Genomic DNA, 27,905 nt, shown 5'->3' with positions numbered 1-27,905 from the left:
AGGGAGGTTGTGGAGTCCCCTTCTCTGGAGATTTTCAAGACCCGCCTGGATGCAGTCCTGAGTAATGTGCTCTGGGCAATCCTGCTTTAGCAGGGGAGTTGGACGAGATGATCTCTACAGGTCCCTTCCAACTCTGAAAATTCTGTGATGCTGTGATCCTGGGCTGCATCAAAAGAAGCGTGGCCAGGAGGTCGAGGGAGATGATTCTGCCCCTCTATTCTGCTCTGGTCAGACCCCAGACTCCTCCTGGAGTATTGTGTCCTGCTCTGGAGCCCTCAATGTAAGAAGGACATAGACCTGTTGGAGCGAGTCCAGAGGAGGGCCACGAAGGCTGGAGCACCTCTCCTGTGAGGACAGGCTGAGAGAGTTGGGGTTGTTCCACCTGGAGAAGAGAAAGCTCTGGGAAGACCTTATAGCAGCCTTCCAGTATCTGAAGGGGGCCTACAGGAAAGATGGGGAGTGACTCTTTATGAGGGAGTGTAGTGATAGGTTGATGGTAATGATTTCAAAATGAAAGAGGGTAGATTTAGATTAGATATTAGGAAGAAAATTTTTACTGTGAGGGTGATGAGGCACAGGAACAGGTTGCCCAGGGAAGTTGTGGATGCCCCATCCCTGCAAGTGTTCAAGGCCAGGTTGGATGGGACTTTGAGCAACCTGGTCTAGCGGGAAGGTGTACCTGTCCGGTGGGGGTGGGGTGGTGGAACTAGACAGTCTTTAAGGACCCTTCGAACTCTAACCATTCTATTATTTTAAAAATTTATCAGGTGCAATAATTAACATTTCTAGATTAAGGCAGAATTTGAATGCACTCTTTTTGCAAATTAGGTAGAAGGGTTTGGTAGTTAATCCTTCTGTCCATCTGCGTGCATGTATATTACTGCTTGTATGCATTGTCAGCAGCGTGTACACGTGTTGGTCCACATTTCTTTGAAATCTGTTTATAATTGCAACATATTTCATTTTGTTTCTAAATTAATAGTATTCTGTCTGCTTTTTTTTTTAGGTCAAGAAGAACAGTACATCATTTTGATTTTTGAAACTGGTCTTGATACTCATGCAAATTCAATATTTGAAAAAATAATTACTGACATTGGTATTAGAAATAATATTTCTGACTTCTTTGTGAAAATTTCCTTTGAAGAAGCCAATGGCAGGCTTGTTGCATTTACGAAGTGCTTGGAAGACAATTCCAAAGGAAGCCCATCTCACAGAGAAAACAAAATAAAAAATGTAATTATGTTTTTGTCTTAAAACAAAGTTATTTTATTATTTGGGTTACAAATACACTGAAGATAGCGTGCTAGTCCTAGACCAAAAAAAAAAAAATACCAACAACTTCTGCTGGCTTTTATATAAGGGTTCCCAGACTGGTCCATGGCGGGTTATGAAACTGTGGGAAATAGTCTGTGCGTTCACAATACTTTTCAATGTGTTTAGTTTGATCATAAGGTTGTACAATGGTCCACAAGTAATGCTGTCATTTAAAAATTATTAAGGGATAAGAAATTTGTACTATAATTAGAGAATAATTGTTTCCAAATTCATCTACTGGTAAAATAGTAATGTTTCAAACAAGAAGTTAAGTTGCAGTGTTGTAGTTAAGTTTACTGCTTTCTTTAAACAAAACTACCTCTTACAGAATTTGAAAGTTTTGTGGCTCTGCAAGAAATGAGTACAGACCTAAATGTAATAAATGAACTAGGAAAGGAAAAAAAAAACAAACTTGAAGTACACTGCTTTACAAGCTTTATTACCTTTTTGGTAAGTTTGAGCACAGTGTGCAAATTAATATTGGCTTTATTCTTTTAAGGTTGCTTCTGAGACCAAATTGCAGCAGCGAAATAAACAGTTACCGTATTTTGATGATGATGAAGAAATTGGAGAACCACATACAGTATTTATTGGTCCTATAGAAAAGTAAGATATTTATATTTGCCCTGTAACAATTCTCTAAGTTTTTTTGGCATTTCATATTTATTATTGAATGTATTTTTCTTTTCAGGTTGATAGTTTATCCACCTCCTCCAGCTAAAGGTGGTATTTCTGTGACCAATGAAGACCTCCATTGTCTAAATGAAGGAGAATTTTTAAATGATGTTATTATTGATTTTTATTTAAAGTAAGTTTTATTTCAAATCAGTTTTTAGTAGTCTTTTACTTTGAAACTCGAAAAGTTCTGAGATTAAAAATTCATAGGTCAGTTGATAACATTTGGTCTCCAACTATGTATAGCTGTAATTGTAAAGGTGGTTTTGTATCTTTGGAAGAAATTTTGATTCCTGTCCTGTCCTGCTTGACAATGACATTGTTCTCACTTGGAAAAAATGTCCTTTAAAATTTCTTAACATCTGAAGAGGATTTTTAACTGCAAGGAAAAAAAAAAAAGCTGTTTTAAGTTTGTTTTTTTGTAGAGTATTTGTGTTCCCTGGAATTTCATTTTTTTTTAATTTACATAATACATAAATTAATTTTTGGTGTCAGTGATGCTACAGATGTTAGAAGAGTCTTAAATTGTTGTATTCTGCTGTATTTATGCTACATGTAAGGTGCATGTGCATAATTTTAAGTCTGTTACAGTATTTTAGAGACGGAAAGAAAATTACTGCATCACTGTGGGACTGTTTGGAGATTTAGTGGGTCATTTACAAAATGTGGGTCTTTCCTAGATAGGTCATTATGTAACAAACTCATTGAAAGATTGTTTTCCTGCCATGATATAAAAATAAATTCAACAGCAGCAGAACAACTTGTTGACCGAGCAGAGCAGTTAATATCTTGAAATATTGATTGAGCAGAGCAGTTAGTGCCTTGAAATATTGACACAGATTTTGCATGAATTAGCAGCTGTGGTTTGCTCTAATATTCTTATAGCTATTTTGTGAGAGGCTGCAAGAATTTGGTGGGGACGTAGCACTGTTGGTAGTCCTTCTTACTCTGGTGATGAATACTAAGAGTTAACACCTCCATGATTTTATTATTTTTTTTTTTTTTTTAACTAATTAGGTATTTGGTACTTGAAAAACTGAAAAAAGAAGATGCTGATAGAATACATGTATTCAGTTCATTCTTCTATAAACGCCTTAATCAAAGAGAAAGAAGAACTATTCATGAAACTTCAAACCTTTCGTAAGTCTGTTGATAAGGTAGGGCAACTAAGAGCTGGGTACAGTGAAGACTACAAGAACAGATGCTTTACAGAGATAAAATCCTTATTATGATAGCAACAGAACTCTAGGAAGCATCCACACCTATAATACAGATAGAATATGACATGAAAATCTTAAGAAGCTGCTAAGGTGAAAATATCTGCAAAGGTAGTCTTTCAATTAAAATAAGCCACCCTACAAATCATGTCTTGGTTTCTTCTTGTAGAATACAACAAAAACGACATGGGCGAGTAAAAACATGGACACGGCATGTTGACATTTTTGAGAAAGATTTCATTTTTGTTCCCCTTAATGAAGCGTAAGTAAACATACCTTTTTATTGTGTTTGGTAAAAGGTTAAGCTTCAGAATTCTAAACTTGAAAGTTATATCACAGTGTGAATTGAAGTTAAAAATTAAGAGAAGAAACATCTTTTTGCAAGTGATAAAAACAAAATAGCAATGTAAGACCTTTAAGTGCATTGTTGTAGTATAAGAGGTATTGGACAATATAAAGACTGAGCAAAAACGAACTTTGAGTACTTTTTCTAGGTTTTAACTGGTCCTCTGGAGTTCTTTCTTCTAAGCTGTTGTCGCTGATAGCTTTTCAGTTTGCCCTTTTTAGTCCTTAGTTTTTGTTCTAATGAGATTTCTTTGATATAGATGCGATCATCCTTTAGTTACAATAAAGCTATATTGGAAGAAAATGTGATTGAAAATCTCTACTGCCCTGTATTGGAAACTTTTTTTTTTTTTCATATCCTTTTGTCCTGATATTTTTCTTGTGTCAGGAAATAGACCGTTAGCATTCTAATGGTTGTTAAGGACTTTTAATGATGCTTGCTTTCCTTAAGATCAGAGCAGGTTTTCACAAACACATTTCTACGTTTCACGAAAAGGCCATTCACATCTGGCATTCACATCATTCACATTCCCCACCAGCCCCTCCTTGTTGGTGAGAACAAGCTCCAGCATGGCACTTCTCCTTGTTGACTCCTCTGTCACTTGGAGAAGGAAGTTATCATCGATGCATTCCAGAAACTTCCTGGATTGCTTATGCCCTGCTGTGTTGTCCCACCAATGGATGTCAGGGTGCCTGAAGTCCCCTGTGAGGACCAGGGCTTGTGAACGTGAGGCTGCTCCTGTCTATAGAGGCCCTCATCTGCTCGGTCTTCCTGGTCAGCTGGCCTGTAGCAGACCCCCACAGACCTCTCCCTGCCCCCCCTTTAATCCTAACCCATAAGCTCTCAGTGAGCTCATCATCCATGCCCAGGCAGAGCTCTGTGCCCTCCAGCTGGTCATTGATACAGAGGGCAACACCCCCTCCTCATCTGCCCTGCCTGTCCTTCCTGAAAAGCCTGTATCCTTCCATTCCAACATTCCAGTCATAGGAGCCATCCAACCATGTCTCTGTGATGCCAATGAGATCATAGCCCTGCAGCCCTGTGCACGTCTCTAACTCGTTCTGTTTATTCCACATGCTACGTGTGTTCACGTAGAGGCATTTAAAGTAAATGAGAGACAGAATTGTAACTGACTTATCATAGGCATACCTAACTGATCTTTTAAAAATTCAAAGAATAGGGGTTCTTTTAATTGAAAGCTCTTCAAAGAAATTTATCTAGAGATGGTGCCATTGTGCAGTGGGGGAAAATTTCTGAATCTTCTCTTTTCCCACCTCCTTCCCAACTGAATTCCAAGGCTAGCTGTAGAGAGGCAGTTTTGAGGTAACTGATCTGTCTTTGTTATAAAGTTGTAAGTAAATCCCTGAGAAAACTGTTCACAAGCACCGATTTTAGAATTTGGGATGCTGTGACCTCTGTACAGCCATGGGAAGACAGCCAGTCCTTAAGTGATGAAAATGACTCATGGAGGATATTCCTCCTGTCCACTGCGGATTTCATCCTTGCCATTCCTTAGAAGTGCTGGTTTTGGTTTTGTTTTTTTTTTTGTCTTACTGGCAAAATACTAACCTGAAGGATTTCTGATCTGGTTAGGAAGTACAGTATAGATCCTATTTGTGTAAGTTACAGCCTCGGGTAGCATTCTGTAGCTGTGTGTATAATGTGTTATGAAATATATAGCCCCTGGACTTTGTTAATAGGAGTGTGAAACCCTGCTTTTGTGCCAAATACAATATTTTTATATATTTGTGATACAGATTTGTATATTAGTTGGCTTCTTAATCTGCAATGAGTCTTTCAGACGTGCAAGTCCTACGATGAAGGCAGTGGGCTAGGACCTAATACCTGTACTAAGTTGCAGCTTTTTCAGAAACTCCCTCATGTGGTTTCTTTTGTGTTATGTAATTTCCCCAAATTTCCCCATTCTCCTGCTCCTCACTTGCAATATGAGGATTGTCACGCTTTGCATTGACAAGAATGGAGATGTTTAGATGCTGTGTTTTCAGCAGAATGTAACTTCCAACTACTTGGTGTTTAGCTGTCTAGTTGGTTTTGTGGTTGTTTGTTTTGGTTTTTTTTGTAATCGGGGCATTGCCTCATAACTTCAAGGGATTAGTGAAAACGCTAAGAGCACAGAGAATCAAGCAGTGGTGAGGAGGGAGAGCCAGCTAACGCCTGTGGTGTATAGAGAACAAAGTACATGCCATTCTGTGGTGGTTTTGGAGATCCTGGTTTTCAGAATTTTTTCAACATGACTTTCCCTGAACATCTGCATGTGCAACCTAATATAGTGTAGTAAGGATTTTATCACCCACTTCTCTTCCATCAGTTTATTCTTTGTCTTCATAGATTATAATCATAGAACTTGTATACAGCCTTGAGTTGTCTAGACTCTCTGTGTTTGCAACTTGAAGCATTGCAGCACTGCAAGTATTTTTCAGGAATTTGCCGCCTGGTTTCATGCTCGTAATTAGTCCTTGTAAACAGAACTTTCTATGTGATACAATAGTGGATCAAAGGTATGGAAGTTTCTTTGGTTCCAGTGAAAGTTCTGCATTCATTACTATTTATAAAAGGTGTCAAACCTTAATCTGTGGCAAAATTAGTCTGATTGAGAACTAATCTCAGAGTTTCTTCTGCTTCTTTGTGTCTTGAATTAAGTAGTAGGTGAAACAAGTTATTCTAGGGTTTGAGAAGACTTGAGAGCTTCTCTCACATCATAGGAATGCTGCAAATGGTTGTTCCTGATAATGTTTCTCCTGTGCTGCCTAGAGTTATGCTTTTATTTCTTTTAGGACACAGCTGTTTATCTGGCATCTGGTTGTAGATATGATTGCTTTGGAGTTGCTGGACTTCAGTATCTACTTCCAGAAAGCCTTTCCAGGCTCTCCCATAAGCATTAGTTTAGGGAATGAGGGCTCATCATCTAACAAGTAGTCAAACTGCAATAACTGGAGGTGGGCAGGATGAATCTAGGGGAGAGTTAACTTCAGAACAATATGGCTGATTTAACTATGATTGCATCAGGGTCCTTTGGCAGTACAGTCCTTTTTGTTTAAGTCTCCAATGGAAACAGGTTGTTCTTTTAAAAGTTCAAGCTATTTCCCTTTTAGATCCAGGTTAATTTGCTAGTCTATTTACATAATTGGTACATAAAACCTGTATTAATGGAGCACACACAGATTCCCAGGTTTGGCAATACTTAATATGTTCATTAACTAGGTGTGGTGAAACTTTCAAGACAAAATGCCTCCATACTTCACATGCTGCTTTCAAAGGCCGCTTATTGTAACTGCCATAGAGTTTTGATGGAGTTTAGGCTTCATAATTGTCTAATTTTTTAGTATGTCAGTTAGACATGCATTTTTACCTACTGTTTTTTATAAAGCATATTGGAATGTGGTTTCACTTGCATAATACATAGCTAGGTTCTGTTTTGTTATTTGCTGTAGGAAATCAGAACCTTCAGAAAATTTTCTAAATCCGGTTGATATCTACTTGCAGTGCTTCAATCCCTGAATTTTCTGCTGCTCCATTTCTGATTGAGTGGCCAGTCAGTTAAGCCTGAAGAGGCAAGGAGATAAGGAAGAAACTGAGGCAAAACATATCTCCTATCTTATTTTATGTTGAGGAATATAAATATTTCTGATCCTGAAAGGGTTAGAATGTCTGTTCTGTGAAGGGCGAGGAGGACAACACAGTCATGGTGATGGCATTACAAACACTCTTTTCTCCCCATTTTTCATTCGCTATTAACGAGATTTATTTAAAACGTGAAGTTGAAGTGTTATGTACAATTGGAAGATCTCATAGTCAGAAGAATACGGGCAATTCAGCTATACCATTAGATCTGACTATTTGTGTTGCTAGTGCTGAACTCCTAGAAAACTTTATACAGCCATAAAACATGAACTACACAATCTCCATGCAGTGATAAAGAAAATGTTAAAAAAAGAAATAAGCTTTAATTCAAAGAAGGAATAAAGCATGAGCAAATTGAAATAAATATTTAGACAGCACCTGTTTTCAGCTAACTGCATCCTATTAATTAATTTGTTGGTGACTACTTGCATGGAGTGATCTTACCTTTAGAGAAGACTATGAAGGCTTGAGTAAAACATGCTCAGAAGAGTGAATGACTATTACAATCTATCTTTGATAACTATGGGAGGCAGGGTTTGGTTTTTGTGTGCGTGTGCACGCACTCAGTGTTTAACTGTGAGCATTATTGTAATTGCTAGTTTTTAATGTATTTTTTACTGGTATTTATTGTATTTTTTCCTTTGCAGTGCCCACTGGTTTTTGGCTGTCATCTGTTTTCCTGGTTTAGAAAAACCCAAATATGAACCAAATCCCCACTATCATGAAAATGCTACAACACAGATAAAATCTTCCTCTTCAGATGGAGAGACCAACACACCATCTCCTTTGCCAAATGAATTAGATGCACAAAACTCACCTTCCAAGTCCACAGCAAAGAAGACGTTGACCAAAAAGTATAATACAGCTTTAATTGACCCAAACACTGAAACAGAGGACAGTGAGTCTTCATGTTGTAGAAGAAGTCCTTGTAGGGGAAAAATGCCTTTCAAAAAACTAAATCAAATAGACAGTGATGTGGAAGAACCTAACACTGTGGAATCAGCATGCCATAAAGTAGACCATAGGACTTCGGACAAAAATGGTATACAGGGTGAATTCACAACTGCTAGCCAATCTATGGGTATGTAATTTAATAATATGCACTTTTTAATGAAAAAAATGGAGATTTCACATCTGTTACTACTTTTGCAATTGTGTAAACTTCATATTTTGAAAGTTTAGTATGTGGCTGAAGTTTGAGTGCTTGCAATAGAAGTAATTTATAGCCATTGCATATAAAATGTTTTTGTGGCTGTTGACATAACTCTCATGGCAAAGGGCTGGAGATTAAACACTGTTTTCCTAAATCAGATTAATTTTTCAGTTGTGTGACCTTTTTTCACACAAAATCATTTTGTAGGTATCACTTCGGATCACTTAACACTGTAATTGTTAAGGAAAGAGTAGTAGTTGACCATGGATCCTCATAATGTATGTGCATGGGGGGACTGAATTAAGATTGTGTGAGCAACCTTAATTCCAGTGTCTTCTTGTATTTGAAGTTTTGCTTCAACACCATTAAGTTCTTTAGTATCCTGATAAAAAGTATGTAAAAAGAGTGAGAGGAAAATAATTAAAAAAATAAAATCTCTTACGTTACCTCTGTGTTACGTTTAGAGAGGCTTTCTCCATGCATCAGTGCTGTGGGAGGCTGATTTCACTGATCTCAAACAGTGTTTGTACCAAAGTGAACAAAGGAGTTGACATACTTTTAAAGGCATAGGAAGGAATTAGGAAAAGATTGTTTTCTCTGCTCACTGCAAGGTTTGGATTCCCTTGAGGCATAGACTACAAAACATCTGGTCATGCAAAAACTTTTACTTTAGTCACAGATAATATTCCTACTGACTTAATTTACACAGTAAGTAATTGCATCGCTTATAGTACAAATTTGAAAAGATTATCAATCATATGGTCTGTCTGTATACTGCAGGCCATTACTAATTTAATATCTTTGTGGGTATAAGCACTCTCCTACTTTCTAATTTAAATTTATTCATTTGTGATAACATTGTCACTTCTCCTAGAAGGTCCAGGGTGGGGGCGGGGACTGGGGATGTGCATAGATCTGCTCTTTTTTTAATTTATTTTTCACTTTATGTGTGACTGTTACTGTTTATGATAATGCTGTGGTATGATATGGTCTTGAGTCTTGGATGCTGCTACTGTTACTTGTCTGTAAATAGTTGGAACATACTTTGACATATATTTTTGCTGGGTTTACAGTTCTTTTTTTTTTTTTTTTTTAATGGCTGCATTGTATCATTGGCTGGTGATCATTCTTCTGTTGCTGACTAAAACACCCAGACTCTCTTGCTCAGCTATTGCAGAGGATGCACCCTTTCGTTAATGTAGACATTCTTACGGGTCGCAGTCCTGGTTTAGGGGTCAGATTCAATTTGAGATTGACGCTAAGCATATGTTTAGGTAGTTAAATTTAGATGTAGCGTGTATCTCAACTTCCGTTTCAAACAGATGGAAGATAGGGTTGTAGGCCTTGAGTTTTCTGCCCAGCCTTCAGCTGTTGCTCCAGAAGGGTGTGGGTCTTGACTCTGCCAAATCCATATGTGTGTCCTGGATATCCTAGGATATCTCAAAAGACAGCAGGTGCTTCTTTGATAGTATAGTCAATGAAACGAAGAGACCTTCTTTGCTCATCCTAAAGCAGACACAGAATAGCTGTTCAGTTCAGTAGCTCTCTGGTCTGAGTATGGTCTCCACTTACCCTTGTAAGACCCTAGATGCCTACTGTACATGGGAGCCTAAACTTAGATGTCTTGATCTCAAGCTAAATCCTGGTGTTGGACTTGTAAATCAGTAGGAGTTGATACCTAAATAACTTTGAAGAAATCATCCAAAATATGTATTTTTTAATTACTTAAATAATCCTTTTTTTATTGCTCAGTTCTTGTATGAGATGTGATTCTTCTTGATTCTAGTTTTCTTTTTTTTTTTTTTTTTTTTTTAATCTGTCAGCAATAAATCAAATTAGTATATGCCCTACTTCTTGTGCTAAGGTCTTTTCAAAGGTACTGAGTAAGACTAATTCCCAAGTTTGTCCCAGTGGAACTCCACTGGTAACCTCTTTCCAAAGCGTTACTTCAACTTGAAGTATTCTCAAATGCAGCTCTTCTCTTTTTTTTCCATTAGCTAGTTCATTGCCCTCTTTACTTTTCTTATAGAAGTCCTGGTTTTCTTTAATAAGTAATAAATCCTCCAGTGACACCATAACCAACACTTTTATTTTTGTGGTTGTTTAGGTATATTATATAGCCCTTTTCTAGGAAAAGCTTTCTTATGAAGATTGTAGGTTTTGCTGGCATGTTATTAATTTTTCACTTATTTCCACATAGTTTATTATTTTTCCCCTCAAAGTCTGTTCTCAAGTCTTGCATGGTGCTATAGTAAGACTAAGTGAGCCTGTAGCTGTCTGTATCTGCATCTTTCACAGGTATAGCTATAACATTCATTATTTCTTCTGATGCTGTTTCCCAAATGACTAAATATGTAGAGAGGGTAGGGAGTGAATTCACAGATACTCTTTTTCCGTAGCAAACAGTGAAGTTTCACAAACATTTCTAAGCTGCTGCTCCCAGGAGAGCTTATCCTGCACAGTGAATCTGATCAAGGAAATTATTCAAGTTAAAGAATAATAAGCTTGTGACTGACTTTCTCAGTCTGCTCCAGTGTGTGTGGATGTATTTGGAACCATGGAAGGAACCAGCTAGGGATGGGAGTAAACAGTTATATTAGGGACCAAATGAGACTGCTCCTTTTGGCAGCAGTACCAATTTATACTGTTGCAAAGACTTAATGGAACTACAGGGTAATTTCATGGTGAATTTTAGTCTAGGTCTCTAGAATTTTTTTAGGCTTTTCACAAAATAAGGAACAATTTCTGCTGTTACTTAGAAGAAAGTTTTCACTTTTGTTCATATGCATGAATAAAATATTATATGTCAGTTGTATCACAGTTATTGTGAACAATCCTGAGGAAGTCTGAGGTATTTAAAATGAGTTTGGTCTTCAATGATGACATAGTATTTGATATTTAAATATACTACTGTCTGTGATTGATACAGATGGATTGCACAAAATCAGGCTAAACTATAGCGAAGACTCAACTGATGGCAGTAAGCTAAATGAAGATGAGCTTATAGATTTTTCTGAAGACCAAGATAACCAGGTAAAGAATTTAGCAATTTTATTTGGGAATGTGAACTGTTGTGTTGTATTTGGAATAGGCAGCTTAGAAGCTGTATGCACATTGTAAATATGCATTGCCTAAAGCTAGTTATCTTTACAAGTGTCAAATCCAAAGCACTGGTTACCCTCAAAAATTTGCAAATTAGCTAACATGAGAGGATTCTACATTCGTTCAGTAAATTGTTTGATAAGGTACTGCTGTACTGATCCTGCATTTAATTTTGTGAGTCTCTTGCATAGTGACAATATTACACAATGATTTTAGTGGAAACTCTGAAAGTCAACGCATTTCTGTCTTTCATCTCCCCCACCCCCATGTTTATCTACGAGACCCGAGAACAGGTTACTCTTCTTTCAGCTGCATTTCCTGGACATAAACAGACACATTTATAAGTAGGTGCTACTCTGCTGGTTTGTTTCGTTGGTGCTTCTCCTAATCAAATTTAAACAACATGGATTTATAATCAAGCAGTGTCCTTGTTCAAATTGGAAGACATTTAGATTTTAGAGCTGTGGAAAGACTGATCATTAACATGTCCTTTACTGACTCACTGCTGGGTATGAGGGCATTATTCCATAGCCCTGTTGCTTCTACAGTGTAAGTTAAACGTGACAAGCTAGGAGTTACACATTTACTCTTCCTAATTGGCCTTCCTGTTCGTGTTCCAGGTGTATGACTCCAAGTTGTCCGAAATAAAGAATCAGAGGCTATCAAATATATGGGCTAGAAATTACCTGGTTTTGACCTTTGAGTCCAGAACAAACAATTATTTTCCAAAATCTGCAGCTATTTGTAATGGCTTCCAAATAATATGTATGTGTGTGCACGCATATAAAAGCTCCAGTTTATGTGGAAACCTAACTATGCTTTTCGTACAGACTCAACCCACCTCCCCTGTCCTGCCACTTCCCCAAACGTTCTGTGTTTCACACTTGGTGGAAGTGCCTTTCTGCCTATTTTGTAGCAGTTAGAGTTCCCTGAAGATGGAGAATGTGTAGTAGAGTGTTTCCACCCTACGTGGTGTGAAGGCAGGGAAGAAAGCACATGGCCAGCTGTGTTCCATGAGGAAAAGGTGCCAAGTTCCCTGGTTGCGTTGTAGCTTAGAACTTAACTCAGGCTGAAGCTGTCACTGATACCTTCTAGAATACACAAAGCAAGTATGGAAATGGTAGGCCGTGACAGACTGAGTGCACCTTCACACCTGCCAAAAATGGAGTTGAGGCTGCAACAGAAACAAGTGTATTAGGAACTAGGCAGTACAGCATAAGGATTTCAGTCATAGGATCCTGTGTGTTAGTGAAGTGTACATAATTCTCACTAAAAATTTCACAAATCATGCTGATATGGGGGTTCCCATTTTTGGAAAGCATCTGTTTCCCTATAATGCAATGGTCTGTGGCATTAATAGTGAACTCAGTACAAGGGTAAGAAACCATGGATCGTTGGGTTACTTTTAGGTACAAGAACTTAGTGGTTTTGCTCCTAAAACTTCCATATCCTTCATAGCAATCAATATTGAAGTCAAAGGATATTCCTACATTTGTGGCATGACTGTTTTTGCAACCCATGATATATAATATCACAGCAGTTTCATTTCCCTAAGGACCAAGTTGGTGCGTTCTGGAACACAGATCAAATTTTCCTGCTGAGTTCATTGCAGATTTTATCTCATTCCATCTAGAATATAACATACATGAAACCGCCAAGCAAGTTTCTAGTAATCACTAGCAAGTGAAAGTACTGATAATTTGGATTATAACCAAATAGTGGAGATGCACCTCTTTTAAGACAGCAATGCTTTGGAAGTGTCAGTTGTAGGTTTTTTTCTAGTTTCCGCAGTCGTTAAATAAATAGCACCGTTCACTCCATGTCGTTCCAGCATGGATTTGAGAAACTGTGTGACTAAAAGTTGGTAATGCAAACTTTACAAACAGTGAATGGTTTCAGATTAAGGCTACCATTTCTTTATTAAATTTATGTTACTAGTCTTGATCAAAAATGGTGAGTAAAGCAATAGTTTCTTTTGCATCTGTTTGAAAAAAAATATTAGCTTTTAAATACCTGTAAACATGTTGCCTCTGTAGGAAGACAGTAGTGATGATGGTGGCCTTGTAGATGATAACTGTAATTCGGAAATGGGACAATGGCACCTGAAGCCTACTATCTGCAAACAGTAAGTATTAAAACAGTTAAAATGGAAATTTCATAAAAGTTTATGGAGTTTAAATGACAGTAATTACGGGAAATGGTCATACATCAGTCTCAAACACTTTAATGAGCATATTTGATTAGTGTTTGAGAAAGAATTTTGTACTTTGTAGTATCAACATCTTCAGTGAGCAGAAAATTTAATGAATGACAGTACGAGCGAAGCTTTTTGGGTTTCTGTTAAGCTTGTGTGCTGCTTCAGGCAATTGAAGATTGTTTCTTCAAATAACGCTGGTCTTTGATATCCTGCACTTAGATTCCTACAAAAAGGAGGTGCAGAAGTGTGTTTAAATGTATCCTTCTATATTAAAAAAAAAATGCCTTTAGTTGAAAATAATTAAATTACTAAAGAAAACCTTTGTTACCACTCAAATTAGTGTAGGAAAATGAGAATAATTTTACCTGTTCCCGCTTCTTATCTAAATGGGTTCTAGCTGTTTCTCTTTATTGTCTCTTTCTTCATATTATTCTTTTTTTTTTTTTCTCTCTCCGTTCTTAGCATTATTCCTTTTTTCTCTAATAAGAATATTCCCCGGTACTAAATTCAGTTACTTTTTTTTTTTTCACCTTTTTACCTGTTTTGGATTCTAAAACTCTTAAAACTTAATTTTTTTTTATGTTTGAAATGCAGAAATTATTTATTCATAATCATTGACTGTAGTTGCTTGCATGATTCCAAATCTAGAAATATTGTTACTAGTATTGCTGTCTTCACAGTTTCGTTTGTATTTTTTTCCCCAATTTATTTATCCGTTTTTATATTTCTTTCTCTGTGAATATAATGGTTACTAGAAAGGTAAAGGCTTTCACAATACATTCTTATGGTGCAGGATAACATTATATATTTATACATGATATGGAAGGTGTATGAATTGTTCTTCATACATTTTCATGAAAGAGTAAAAATCCATTTGTGTTGTGAGTTTTAAGCATATTTATGAACTTCTGATTATAGCTTGGCTAAATTTGTCCCATTCTGATGATGGATTATCTGTACATAATACTTTCCACCAGACATTATTTTAATCTAACCATGAAATTTCGTAAGATCTTGGACATTTAAGTATCGAAAGTCATTAAGGGTACTTAAATATTTATTATTAGCATATTCTGGAATTACTTCTATAGGAAAAAGAAAAATACCTTGAAAAAACTTTCACTTCTTTCCCCCTCTCCCTCATCCCCCAAAGTACTGGATTGTGCATTTTTAAAAAGCATTGCCTATGTTAATAAAAACTTTCTTTTGTTAGAAATTAAAACAAGTACAAGTAAAACCAAACATTATTCAAGTGATTATATGCTTATGCCTAAAAAAATTGCATGCACGTAAAATAGTTTATAAATGCAAACAAACCTATACATAAATGCATGCAGATATTTGGTCTGAATTTATTAGTTTGTAGTTTCTGTAAAAGACACCTTGTCTGAATGCACATGTGTTATTGTTAGCAAAGAGAAAGCAGAGCTTTATGAAAAGTAATCTGCATCCTGTTTGTCCCTCAAAATACATCTTACATCTTAGGCTGAGATTCTGAACTCTGGTATGAGTCGGCATTGATGTATAAATCCAGCTGTTGGCTATACGGCAGCTGATACGGTTGTTATGTTTATAGCTACTGCAAAGGGAGCAATCAAAAGTATCCTCTAGAGCAAGTGACAGCTTGTAAACACCAGTAGTGTGTTTTGTGGGTGACTGTCAGGTAGATTTCAGATTCATTGGTTGGGATCACTTCTTGAACATGCATACCTAGTGTCTTCTTGGGGGCTGCGGACTGTCCCATCTGTCCTCCAGAAGGATGTGTATGGGTGCTGTGCCTCACTTGCTGGTCTCTTGCCAGTGACCCAAATACCTGTGCATCTAAAAGAGCATGAGACACCTGAGGTGGTTTTAGGCAACTAGATTTTGACTGTAACAAATGCTTTCAATCTGACAGTACTATATTTTCTAAGTGTATTCCGAAGTTCTCTGTACTTAGTGTATGGTTAAATCTAAAGATAACTTTGCATTTAGCTGTCCCAGTTAGGGGATTACAGCAGCCGTGGTGAAACTTCGAAGTATTGATCTATTTTTGTTAAAGGTCATCCCACAAGTTATTTCATAGCTAGCTAGCTGTGTAACTTTGTGTTTTCTAAACTGCTGTTAAATATAGTGTACTTAAAAATTGTATTCTTCTCTCTTAGGCCCTGCATTTTGCTTATGGACTCGCTGAGAGGCCCTTCCCGGTCAAATGTTGTGAAAACACTAAGGGAGTAAGTTTCACATTTGGGGTTTTGGGTTGTTGGTTTCCTTTTTTTTTTTTTTCTTTTCTTTTCTTTTTTTTTTTTTTCCAAAATTCTGCAAGAAAACAAAAGTTTGAATTTGCATGGTCTTTTATCATAGATATTTAGAGGTGGAATGGGAAGTCAGGAAAGGCAACAAAAGAAGCTTTTCCAAAGACGTCATGAAAGGTTCCAACCCGAAAGTGCCACAACAGAACAACTTCAGTGATTGTGGAGTGTACATACTGCAGTATGTGGAGAGCTTTTTTGAGGTATGTATACCTGTTCATGTAACTATTTTTTGGGTCTCCTGCAGCAATCAAATACGATCTAATACAACAATAAAAAGCTTTCTAGTTTAGCTCATACCTCGTTATTAGATTGTACATTATAAACTAATTTACACACAAACATACATAATTCTTTTTGGAAAAGAAACTAGTTGTCATTATTAGTTGCACACATGTATCAGAAATCGGAAGCTGTGGAATTTTCTGAGAGGATGTTAAGAAAATATAATTAGTGTCTTTCTTTATGTTCTTATAGTGCATGCCCTTTAAAATTATCCAGTAAGAAACAGAGTTCAAATTTGAGTTTGTATTCTAAACTAAAGATGTGGTACAAAAACCTTGTTCTTTTTTCCCCTAAGAAGTGTGACTCTGAATAAATTCATTAATATAATACAGCTAGTTTTTTTAACTTGCATTTAAACATGTAAGTGGAATCATTACGGTTAAATGCCACATTTTGATTCCATTGAAATTGGTTAAAATCTTACTTACTTTAACTGTCTGGATCTTCAAGTTACAGCTCCTTTCACGAGTGGAGGAGGCATTAGCACCTTCAGGTCTGGGTTGGGAGGAGAAATGATGGTCAAGTGAAATGTTGCCTGCATGGGACAGTAACTCTGTTGACAGTCCATAGTACTTGAGCACTGTTCCTAAACTCTCCGGGAACTAACCTTGCCTGAGAAAGCCAGCGGTTTCTTCTCCTCCTTCGTACTTCACATGAGGGCAGCAGGGCTTTAGCAGAGTGCATTCATGCAAATCAAAGCCAAAAGCTTTTGCTTTACCGATGAGCCCTTGAGAGCTTAGAGCCATCCTCAGGTGCTTCCTTTTTGTACACAGGGGATATGAGGAGCAACCAAGTTTTAATAATCTTAGGCCCTTCCTTCTTGCAAATTGATTGCTGAATTACGTCAGGCTGAATCCCGTGCCCCACCTGGTCTTGCAGTATGCGGCAGCTTTGGCTGCCGGGGAACAGGGATGGCATGTAGATGTGTCAGATAGCAAATCACAGGGTATTCTCAGAAGTAACACTAGTGGGAAAGGAAAACCTGTACTACCTGCACGGTACTTGACTGTCTTACAGTTATTGAAGTAATAATTTTGGCTGCTAATGTGTTTGAAAAATTGCAGTGTCTCATAGTTTTCAGCAGCTGTACAAACTGAATGGGGAGTATGTGGGATGGGGTGCTTAATTTGATGTTTGTGAACTATTCAGGCACATCTTTGTGGATTTATTTCAAATATTCTTTTTAATAATAAGGGTTAAAATCATGATGTGCGTTTTTTTTTAAACCCGAGACTCATTTGACAGAGTGGGTAGCGTGATAAGGAGCATACCTGTCAGCTGCCACAGCAGGTAGTTTTTCAGCCCTCCCTCAACACAGTGCCTCTTCAGGCTTTGCCCATCGGCCCCGGGGCACAGCTCTGACCTGCCAGATGCGCGGCCCGCGGCCGGGCGGCTCAGCTCGGTGGCCCGGTCGGCAGCGGGAGCCGGGGCTGGGGTGGGGGAATGGGGAAACGTCAGTTCGTGACAACAGAAGTCGAAAAGCAAGAAGGAAGCTCCGAGGCAGGAGAATATGTGCACAACTGGCTACTGGCCCGTATTCCTGCTTTTCTTCCCCACTTAATTTGATTAATTTGAAATATCTTTCTGGTTTTGGTAAACACACTGTTTATTTTTTGTTTTTAAATGGCCTATTTCGTAATTGAACCAATGGAAAACTGAACCAGGTTTTGCTCATGATTTTCTGCATCTTCAGTGTCATTCTTCTGAAGTCTACTTACTGCTGGTATTCAGTAGCTTCATTAGCAAAGTCAGTTCAACACAGGGGTTTTTTTTATTGCTATATTATCTAATTGATGTTCTGTTTGGATGTGGAGTAATGTAGCTAGTGCGACATTAAGCACTGACCTGTTCCTGTGCAGAATGTGACTAGTTTTTTTCCCAAGCAGCCTTGCTAGTGTTAGCTCAGTTGGATGAATATAATTCACTCTTAAGTAACCCTATTAATGATGTAAACTACAATACACAAAGGGAGGAATTTCTTTTGAGAGAAAACACAATTCCAAAACCTGTTGTTTGTTTAGGGTGAAAGTGTACAGTGTCACAGAAGTGGTGTAGATAGTGTCGCATAATAATCATTCTCTTAATTCTTTGGATGAATGACCTCTATCAAGAAAACAAAATATCAGCATAAAAAGGGCTGGCAGTAGCCAGGGGCTTTTCACCGGCCCTGTTTTTTAGGGTGAAATGTAAAACTGACTTTCCTAGGTGGTTGTGGTTCTAAAGGTATTTATAAGAACAGGACCGGATTCCTAATCAGCTCTAGATTTTTATGCCAGTCGTCCTTAAAAAAAAATGTGCTATATCGTTACAATAATTTTTATCTCCCCCCCTCCTTTTTTTTTTAATTAGAAAAATTTTACATGTTTATGCAGTCAAATACTTTGTATAAAAGGTGTAGCAAACTGAGTAGATTATTTGGGCACTTCCATAACCAGAACTGTGATATAGATGAATGTTACTGTGTAGTATACTGAAGCTTGATTGATTCTACCTTAATTGTACGTGTACAAAACACACAAATTGTAGAAATTTAGTTCCATGCTGATGGAATGAGGTGAGGAGGAATGTACTTTTCCCCTCTACAGTTCTCTCCAGTCTTTTAGCTTATAAATCCTTACTTTAATATCTAAATGCCCTTTCTTTTCAGAATCCCATTCTGAGTTTTGAGCTACCAATGAACTTAACAGACTGGTTTCCACGCCCAAGAATGAAAACCAAAAGAGAAGAAATACGAAAAATAATCCTGAAGCTGCAGGAACAGCAGAACAAGGAGAAGAAGGGACAAAAGGACCCAAGTTCAATGGAAAGATCTTTGCAGGAGAAAACAGAACAACTTATCAACAGCAGCTCAGACTGAATGTTGTATCTGTTGCATGTTAACTCCACAATCAAAACTGAAATATACATTTTTTTTGTCTGCCCAGACTAAAGATTTGGCGTATTCTCTGCTCAAAGTTACTTGGGAATGTTTAATGCCTGTATAAATGTGTGTCATAAAATGATTTAATTCCCACAAAGATGTGTATTAAGTAAGCAAGTCTGTACATATGTTAATGAGGCCAACTTTTTCAGCATTTGTAATTACTTTTTTTCCACTTGTTAGGGAGCTTTTGTTATGTATTTCTGTTAATAGAACTTAAATAGCGACTTCTAAACATAAAGCAAATAAAGAAAATATTTATAGGATAAAATGGTTAACTTTTTCTTTTTCAGTAAAGTTGTAATGTTACAGGCTTAAGTAACACATAGGGAACGATTTGGTAGTGAGATAATTAATTCATATTTTGACCCTATTTAGTTGCCCTTTACAAGATTATTCTGCTTGCGCTACAAACAATAATATGGGTGTCTCAATGTACCATGGCCTCAGAGAGGGTGATTCCCATCCTCCCAGTATCTAAGTGTAGGCAGTGTAATAGTTAATAGGACTGCTTCAGATTTGGGGTTTTAAAAGATACGCATTGCAATTAAAATTCCACACGTGCTTTAGTGGGACGAGCTAGGAAAAGGGGGAGAATGCTCTTTGACCAGAGATTACTATTCAAACAGTATTATAAAAGTGGTTTCAATGAAGTGATCTTGAGTGATACTATTAAATCATATTTTGTGGATCCCAATTGTTGTACAGGTGTATTTTGAGACTTTCTTCATTATAAAGTTGTATTTTGGTAAGTGTACTTGGAATAGCAGATTGCCCACATTACATTTTCTATGTTACAATTCTGAATGTTACATTCATATGTGCTTTATCTAAGTAATGAACATTTAAAAAGAAAAAAGTGTACGATTACTATTTTTTGTAATATCCACGCAAAAAACCAAAATACCAGTGTTCATTGCTTGCTTGTTTGTTCTTGGCTTTAGGTAGCATCAGACTAATGTTGGGATTTGTTTGGATATTTCCAGTGTACTTTGATTTTACAACAATCTAAAATGCCATCGTTGCTTAAACTGCAAACATAGCCTTTTATCCTTGGTTCTGGTATTCAAATGAGAGCCAAATACCAGAGCCTTGGCTCTGGTATTCAAATGAGGAAAGTAAGAGATGGTTTGTGCAAGGATATATATATATATATATTTCTAGTGTTCTACTAGTGTAGATATCTTTGAAGGGAACCAGAAACTGTCTTTTCCTAGGAAAGAATCTGTCGGGGGAAGAGAGGGACCATGTATCCCTCCTTGCAGATAGTCTTTTCTCTCCTGATTTTTCTATTGGGAATGTCATTTGTCATTCCCTTCTCCCAAAGAGAAGCAGCAGAGAATTCATTAGCTGAACTCTTTGTCCCCCGAGATCAATTTTTATACACAAGATCAAGTCTAAACCAGTACTTCAGGTTCTCCATGAGTTTTCATTCTCACTAAACCCTGAAAACACGGCTGCTAATGACGTTACTGCCAGGGCAGTTCTGCACAGACGACTCTCTGTGAAACCCTCTGTTTAAAAGGGGGTTCACTCACCAAGACAGAGTGAGTGATTGCATGTAGAGCAATACAACCATGGGCTGCTAATCTTTTGCACGGATAACCCGTGGGATTTAGGGGAGTTGTTCGTTCCCTCATCTCTTTCTTCTTGCGTAGACCCTGGGCCCCATGGAGAATATGTAAGCACCACGTATATACGTTATGTTAGAGATGACTGCTACATAGGTTTCTGGTTGAAAGTGTGGGGGGGAAATCTTCTGGACTACAAGTTAAATACGTAATGTGCACACCTCCGAGTTGTTTCCTCCCTCAAATTTAGCCAGTATTCTTGTCATCGTTGGGAAAAATCTGAGATAAAATAGTTTCATACTGTTTCCCTGCAGGGTCTTGTGTATCTGGCTTCAGTGCAACTGACATACTGGAATAGTAAAATACAGAAACGCAAGTAAATCAGTGATGGCTTGTAGAGAAGGAAGGAAAAGAATTTCTTGGAAATGCAGAGAAGAGACAATTGCAAATAGAATGTATTCCTTCCCAGTCTAGTCTTTACCAATGGTATGTTCTAATTATATGGAATATATCCAAATTTGATCAATATAATAGTTCATTTTCCTTTTTCTAACATTTGTGATGATGCAGGTTCATAATTTGATGCTGTAGAACTATTTGGTTCTCTTGCTAGGAATGGCCTGGTGCTTCCTCCTTTTCCTTCCTCTTTCCTGTCCTTCCCTTCTTCCTCCCTCCCCTTTTTCAAAGCTGTGAAGAAAGTGTTTGATTTATTATCATTTAATGTTAAAGGTCTTGAGATCTTCAGTCATATACAGCAAGCTAATATACATGTTAAATATAGGAAAGTTATTTTTTTAATAAAATGTGATGTTAATAGAAAAAAACCCCACAGAATTAAGAATGAGTTATTTAAAACCTTCCTGACTTGGTTTACAAAGCTCACTGCTGCATGTGCTTGTTAGGCGTCTGTTCGTAACATAATGGTCAGCTACACTACGGTGTTTTGCGGTCTGACAAGGAGTTTTACCAGTGAATTTTTCTGAATCAGATTTATTCAGTGGAAGTTAGTGGGCTGGGGACTAGATATTTTCATTTGATAATCATATGACAACACGTACACTCTGAGGAAAGTATGTTGTATATTGCCTTATAAGATTTAAGATTACAAATGCTTTAAGAGTAGCATGTCTGCGTTCTGCAGTGTAAGGTATCAGATGGCTACCTAATTAAATGTATCTGTTTGTATTGTTTTTCACATTGGATAGAATAACAGTTAAGAATTCTTATAAAAGTTTTAGATTACTTAGCATAAAAAATGCATGTACTTGTGGTGCACATTTGCAGGATAGCTGCAAAAGCAGAAGAGACATCTAAGTAGTCCCTTGTGACAGCCCTATTTTTCTCGCTTAGGAAACTGAGTACACTCTTTAAAGATCAGAGACTTCAAACAGAACAACTGTGTTGTTTTTTGAGGTTGTACTGCATTCTCGTCTGGAAGAATCTAACTTCTAAAAATTCAGTAAAGGAGGAGTTGAAAAATCAAGCAGACTTTACACCATGATGAGAAAACTGTGCTGTTGATGTTTTTATGCAAATGAGTAAAGCAGAACAAGAAGCTTTTACATATATGATTTTTAATTCCTGTTAACTTAGCTCCTCTGGAAATCAGACTGAACTACTAGACTTTTCTGATGAACAATCCACTGTAATTTTTTTACTCAGATTATTAAATAGAATGTATTTTCAGTTACCGGTTAAAGCTTTACATTGCCCCTTGTTGATAACATGATACTTGTGTTTTAGCATGTGAACAGAAGAAGGTAGCTATAAAGCTTCCTGTTATTTGGAGTCCTGATCCTTGGGGCCACAATGGTGAGAGGTGGTGGAGTCAGGGTAAAAGATTTTATTTCATGTTGGTATGATGGTTTTTATAAGTCTATGTTAAATTCTACATACTTGGTACCCCTAAAGAACTTCGGTGCAGCGACTTGGGTTCACAAAGGTACTTCATCTCCCCCGGTCTTTCGACTCTTCCCATCTGCTTCTGGAAATCAAAGGGGAGCTGATGTTACAAACTGCAACTCTGAAACAGTAAGAGTGAGCTAACAGCGCTTTTACTTGTCTTTCACCACCATATTTTTAAACCAAATCCTTCCTGGTTAACTCAATTGTGCCTGTGCAAAGGTGTGATGAAAGATGTCTGTTTGTAGGCTCCAGCCTGGTTAAGTGAAGATGTAATCTGGAAAGTGACTGTTCTCTGTTGTGGTCTCTTGTAGTTTTCTGACAGGCTAAATTTTGCTTGCTTTTAACAAATTTGCATGTGGACTCATGCAAACCTGTGGTTACAAAAGGAAACTTGGTAATGTACACCATAGCTTAGGGATTCTTCATTCAGTTGTGCGACTAATTGCTAGTCACAACCTAGATTCAAACAGCCAGGCTGTTCCTCTGCTAGGTTGGGTTGTTGTGGGGTTTGTTTTTTTTTGTGTCTGTGTGAGGCTCATAGTTGATGTTCTTGGGAGGAGAGTAAACAGTGCTATTTGATACATGATGCTTAAAAAGATACATGAGCTATATTCATACATGAATCATAGAATTATAGAATGGTTTAGGTCGGAAGAGACCTTAAATATCATCTAGTTCCAACCCAGATCATCTAATTCCAACAGGAGGTTGTATAGATTAAAAAGTACCCAAATTCTAGTAAACAAGAGAGACTTACCTTGTCTGCCTCCTTCCGCTCTCCCCCCACCCCACCCCCCTTCTTCTTCTTCCCTGCTTATTTTGTTGGGTTTTGTGATCAGATTCTCTCTGGAGTTCTTTGGGGTTTGACCCAAAACAATCATCAGTATATAATCGTAAGTAATTCAGCAGAGGGAGGAAAGATGACTGTTACTATTTTTTTAAATAAAATTGTGTATAAGAAAAACAACAGCAGCAAAAAAGCTGGGTGTACTTATATAAATAGATGGTTTATTTTAATGGGATAGTCAAATCCGCATGGTATTTGTGTCCATTTGCACAGTATCATAGATTTGGATGATATTTACCAATTCCATCTTTGGGACCGGGTTCTCTTTTATTGTGAGCTGGCTGAATACCTTTAAGGTTAATGGGAGCCAGACTAGTTTGCTTCAGCTGAGTATGTTTTTTTCCCCTGTAAGCTGTGAGGAGTCCGCTTAAGGGAAAAGCGCCCTGTTCTGCCCAGCCCGAGCCTCTTGGGTTCAGAGTAGGTATAGACTCTGGGCTTTAACCTAGATATTAAAACATGTTACATTTCCCCAGTGGCTTAACTTGATGAAATTTATCAACTATTTACACAAAATTGTATCTGTTTAACCCTATTTCTAAGTTTAGGAACTTAGTTTACTTTTGCACATGTATTGATGTCAACTAAATATATATGTATAAAACTATATAACTAAATATACCGATACCAACTCACAGCAGTAGTTTGCAAACTGTTACACAAACTTCTACTTTCCAAACATAACGGGGTTTATATCAAGCTCTGTGATAGTGCCTGTTTACATCAGGTTTGTCCTTCCTGACTCGTTGTGGGCAACTAATGTGTTTCCCTTATCTTTACACGTATGTAAGACGGAGTGCAGTGGTAGCCTGGATCGGGGCAGCAGTACGCAGTGGACCAAAACTATGACATCAATTGTAGGAACTCTCAGGAAATAATTGATTGTGAATGTAAAGCTCTAGGATGAGTTTACTAGGCAGCAGGCTGAAAACAGAGTAATTATTTTAGCTCTAGATAACTTCATATTCTGTAGCTTCAGGCCTGGAAATCTGGTTCATACTATACATCAGTAATATGCAGGATAGTGTGGGGGTTCTGTAACGCAAGGAAATCGGGCTAACCCCAAAAGAGCACTATTAAAAGCGTGACATGTTTCTCACAGAAAATCAAACTAAAAAGGTTATAAGCTGTGCTGGAATGCAAACAAATGGCATATGTTTCTTAAAAGTTCTTTGATTCTGAAAGCTAAACTGCTTTGTAAACAATATTGTAATTATATCTGTCAGTGTTACAAAAGGGCAATAAAAGGCCGTGAGAAGTTGCACAGCTTCCTCCCATCCTACAAGTCCACTGAAATTTCTAGACTTCAACCAAAATTTGCACTGACTCCTTCCACTGCAAATGTTTAGGTTCCAGAATCAAGACGACACTTTTAACAACTGTCTGGATTAATGTGCTGACCATGTTTGTGTGAACAGCTTATGATACCATATTTAATTAGAAAGTGATACTGCTTTTTTTTTCCCCACAGGGAAGCCAGGTCTTTGTTTTGCGAAAGCAGTGTTCCCGGAATTCATGTATTAGTTCTTTTTCACTCTACACCTTACTGTGCAGTCATTTTTTGTGAGTTTTTCATGCTATTCTCAATTAGTCTTTCATACAAAGTTTATGAATTTGGATGCAGTACAGTCAGCCTGATTTCAGTATCTAACGTATCCCCGTGTCTCAGTCTTCTGGGTAAAGTTCTCTGAGTCAAAGGAGGTTCCCTTTGTCATAAAGACATTATTTAGTTCAAATGTTTTTATTTAGACATTAAATTTTTCAGTACAGTTAGGAGCTAGACAGGGTGAACTTCGCTTCCCTCTTTATCTTGTCCACAGTCAGAGTTGCTCGATGTCATTATCTCCGTTTTGCAAATTGAGTGCTGAAGTTCAGGGAAAGGGGTTAAAAGTGTTTTAGTTTAACCAATCTGAGCTACTCTAACTAAGCTGCTGCAATTCACACTCCAGCTACTCTCACTCGTGCGTGTTGGAAAGTAAGCTTAAAAAGATGCTTGCTGTTTACTTAGCTACTTGGAGAGAAACTGATTTTGTGGTTAAGAGGACTGTTTGCTGAGATTGAAATTTTATTGACCTAAGATTATCAGAAGCCAGCGTTGAAGTGAGGGTTTAATTCTGCTCTCCAATTTTTGCTCTGATCTTTACATGCAGGCAACTGCTTTCTACAGTACTTGTGCTGAGCTGTCATTGGACTTCTTTGCTTTTGCAAGTACTCCTGCAAATCCGACCCTAAGCATCTCAAGTTGGGCACCTGAAAATAAGAACAGAGCTAATGACCGCTTTTAATACTTTTAAGTAACTTGCCAGATATTGCATAATGTTCCTGTAGCAATGGGTCTGAAGTGGTATTTAGTTGGTTTAACAAGACGAAATATTTTTTTCATTATCATAGCTTTTCAGGGAACAACAGGAATCATATAGCTCGTAGTTGTCTTTACTGTGAAATTTTAAGTTCCCTAAACACTAGACGTAGCATCCATTGAGAGAAGTGGTACCTGGAGAAAAAATTACACGTGATTACATGAAGTTTGTACATGCAAGTGGACTAAATTAAGGTTCCCTGGACAATTTAAGAATTTTTGGACGCTTCTTATCTGGTTAGTGCTTGTGTTTGTAGCTGTCTTGCTTAATGTGTGTTTTGGATTTTTCTGACTTCCACTGTCAGTATATGATGGTCACTCATAGAACTAATTCCACAATTCTGATTTTTGCTACTCTGTAAGCAGTCACAGTATGTTGTCATTTTCTTGCTCACCTAGACAAAAACATGGTGCACAAATCCCAGTGACTTCTCCAGTTGTTTGCCAACAGCAGAAGAACACGGATACACTTAACTCTTAGTTTTGTTCTGGGGAGAACTTCTTCAGTGGTTGGAGATTTTGGACCAGGGCCACTTGTCCCTTGCTGTTTTCCTTCCTTCCAAACCCCAGGTGACACCCTTTCTGCACTGGTTCTTCTCCCACTCTCTTGACTTTACATTGGTTAATCTTTTATCTTGTCTCTAAGCTCAATTTTTCAATCCACACTCTAGAAAAACGACCACAGCTCTTTTTCCCCCATGATCCTGTGTTGCTGAAGGAGCTTCATCAGCAGAAAAGCTGATGAAGCATGGGTGGGATGAGCAGGCAGTGAGGTGCATTGAATAATGGCTGAGCAACTGGGGCTGGAGGGTGGTGATCAGTGGTACAATGTCTAGCTGGAGGCCGGTAACTAGTGGTGCATCCCAGGGGTGAATACTGGGTCCACTGAAAGGCCACAAAGATGATTGAGGGACTGGAGGCCCTCTCCTATGAGGAAAGGCTGAGAGAGCTGGGACTGTTCAGCCTGGAGAAGAGAAGGTTCAGGGGGATCTCGTCAATGTGTATAAATACCTGAAGGGGGGATGCAATTAGTTGCCAGGCTCTTTTCAGTGGTGCCTAGTGACAGGACCAGAGACGATGGGCACAATCCAAACCACAGGAGTTTCCCTCTGAACATCAAGAAACGCTTTTTTTGGGGAGGGTGATCAAGCACTAGCACAGGTTGCCCAGAGAGGCTGAGCAATCTCCACCCTTGGAGATATTCAAAAGCCACCTGGACGTGGTCCTGGGCAACTGGCTCTAGCTGTCCCTGCTTGAGCAGAGGCTTGAGCCAGATGACCTCCAGAGGTCCTTCCCAACATCAACCACTCGGAGACTCTGTGAGTTTGCTCGCAGTTCCTGTACTTCGTGTGACACACCTGGTAGGTGCAAGGTGGCTGCAAAGGAAATCCTGGGCAGCACTGCAGCGGGAGTGCTGCAGTTACAGGTGCACTGTTCTGAGAATGAAGCTACAGGGATCAAGGCCAGCCCATAGGTAACGGTCATTAGAAGTTCATAGCTTGGCTAGATTTGGTTGCATTGCAAGACTAATGGTAAAGGGCACATCTCTGGCATACAGACAAACTGCTTGCCAAATTTAAATCTATGCTACAAGTCTGTAGGAAACTTCCTCGCAAAGCTTAATCACTGTTACTTTTCTTTAACATCATTGCGAGCAGAACCATTTGAGCCAGCGTTCAGTTTGCAGCAAATGCCTAATTTGGAAAATTTCAAACTGAGCAGCTGAAGGTTAGTGATGTTATTACAGGCAACCAAAAGCAAAACGCAGCAATTTTTGATAACCTGCTATTTTTCTAGAATAACTTGTGTATTCTTTCTGTTCATCAGAGAGGTCTTTTAACTAATAACTTTAAAAATTAATTAAATAGGCAACTTTAGTGTCTTGTAAGAAGTATTTATAAAATGGTTAGAAAGTGTCATGACTACTGGCACCAGCAATCGTTGACTTTACCTTTAGAACAGAAATATGACTTAGCTGCAGCTATTCTGGGGAAACATACAAGCTAGATGTGCTTTAAAGTAGAACTTGCCAAATATATTAACTTCTGTGATTTATTAATTATTTCTGCTTTTTGCTCACATGA

General features: G+C 37.9%; 1 protein-coding gene across 1 annotated transcript in view; it reads left to right on the top strand.

Moving 5' to 3' along the window:
• SENP6 (SUMO1/sentrin specific peptidase 6) overlaps positions 1-19,413 on the top strand; it is a 66,078-nt gene extending 46,665 nt beyond the window's left edge. The window contains exons 13-23 of the mRNA XM_009895763.1: positions 1,007-1,233; positions 1,814-1,920; positions 2,006-2,122; positions 3,007-3,129; positions 3,376-3,468; positions 7,842-8,275; positions 11,277-11,380; positions 13,486-13,574; positions 15,791-15,859; positions 15,990-16,140; positions 18,870-19,413. Of these exons, the coding sequence (XP_009894065.1) occupies positions 1,007-1,233; positions 1,814-1,920; positions 2,006-2,122; positions 3,007-3,129; positions 3,376-3,468; positions 7,842-8,275; positions 11,277-11,380; positions 13,486-13,574; positions 15,791-15,859; positions 15,990-16,140; positions 18,870-19,079 (1,724 nt within the window). The 3' untranslated portion in view covers positions 19,080-19,413. The remainder of the gene's footprint in view (positions 1-1,006; positions 1,234-1,813; positions 1,921-2,005; positions 2,123-3,006; positions 3,130-3,375; positions 3,469-7,841; positions 8,276-11,276; positions 11,381-13,485; positions 13,575-15,790; positions 15,860-15,989; positions 16,141-18,869) is intronic.
• Positions 19,414-27,905: the final 8,492 nt, after the last annotated feature.

This window comes from Charadrius vociferus, unplaced genomic scaffold, assembly GCF_000708025.1.
Source record: "Charadrius vociferus isolate BGI_N301 unplaced genomic scaffold, ASM70802v2 scaffold362, whole genome shotgun sequence".
Taxonomy (NCBI): domain Eukaryota; kingdom Metazoa; phylum Chordata; class Aves; order Charadriiformes; family Charadriidae; genus Charadrius; species Charadrius vociferus.
The sequence above is the reverse complement of the archived record's forward strand: the minus strand, read 5'-3'. Positions and strand labels throughout refer to the sequence as shown.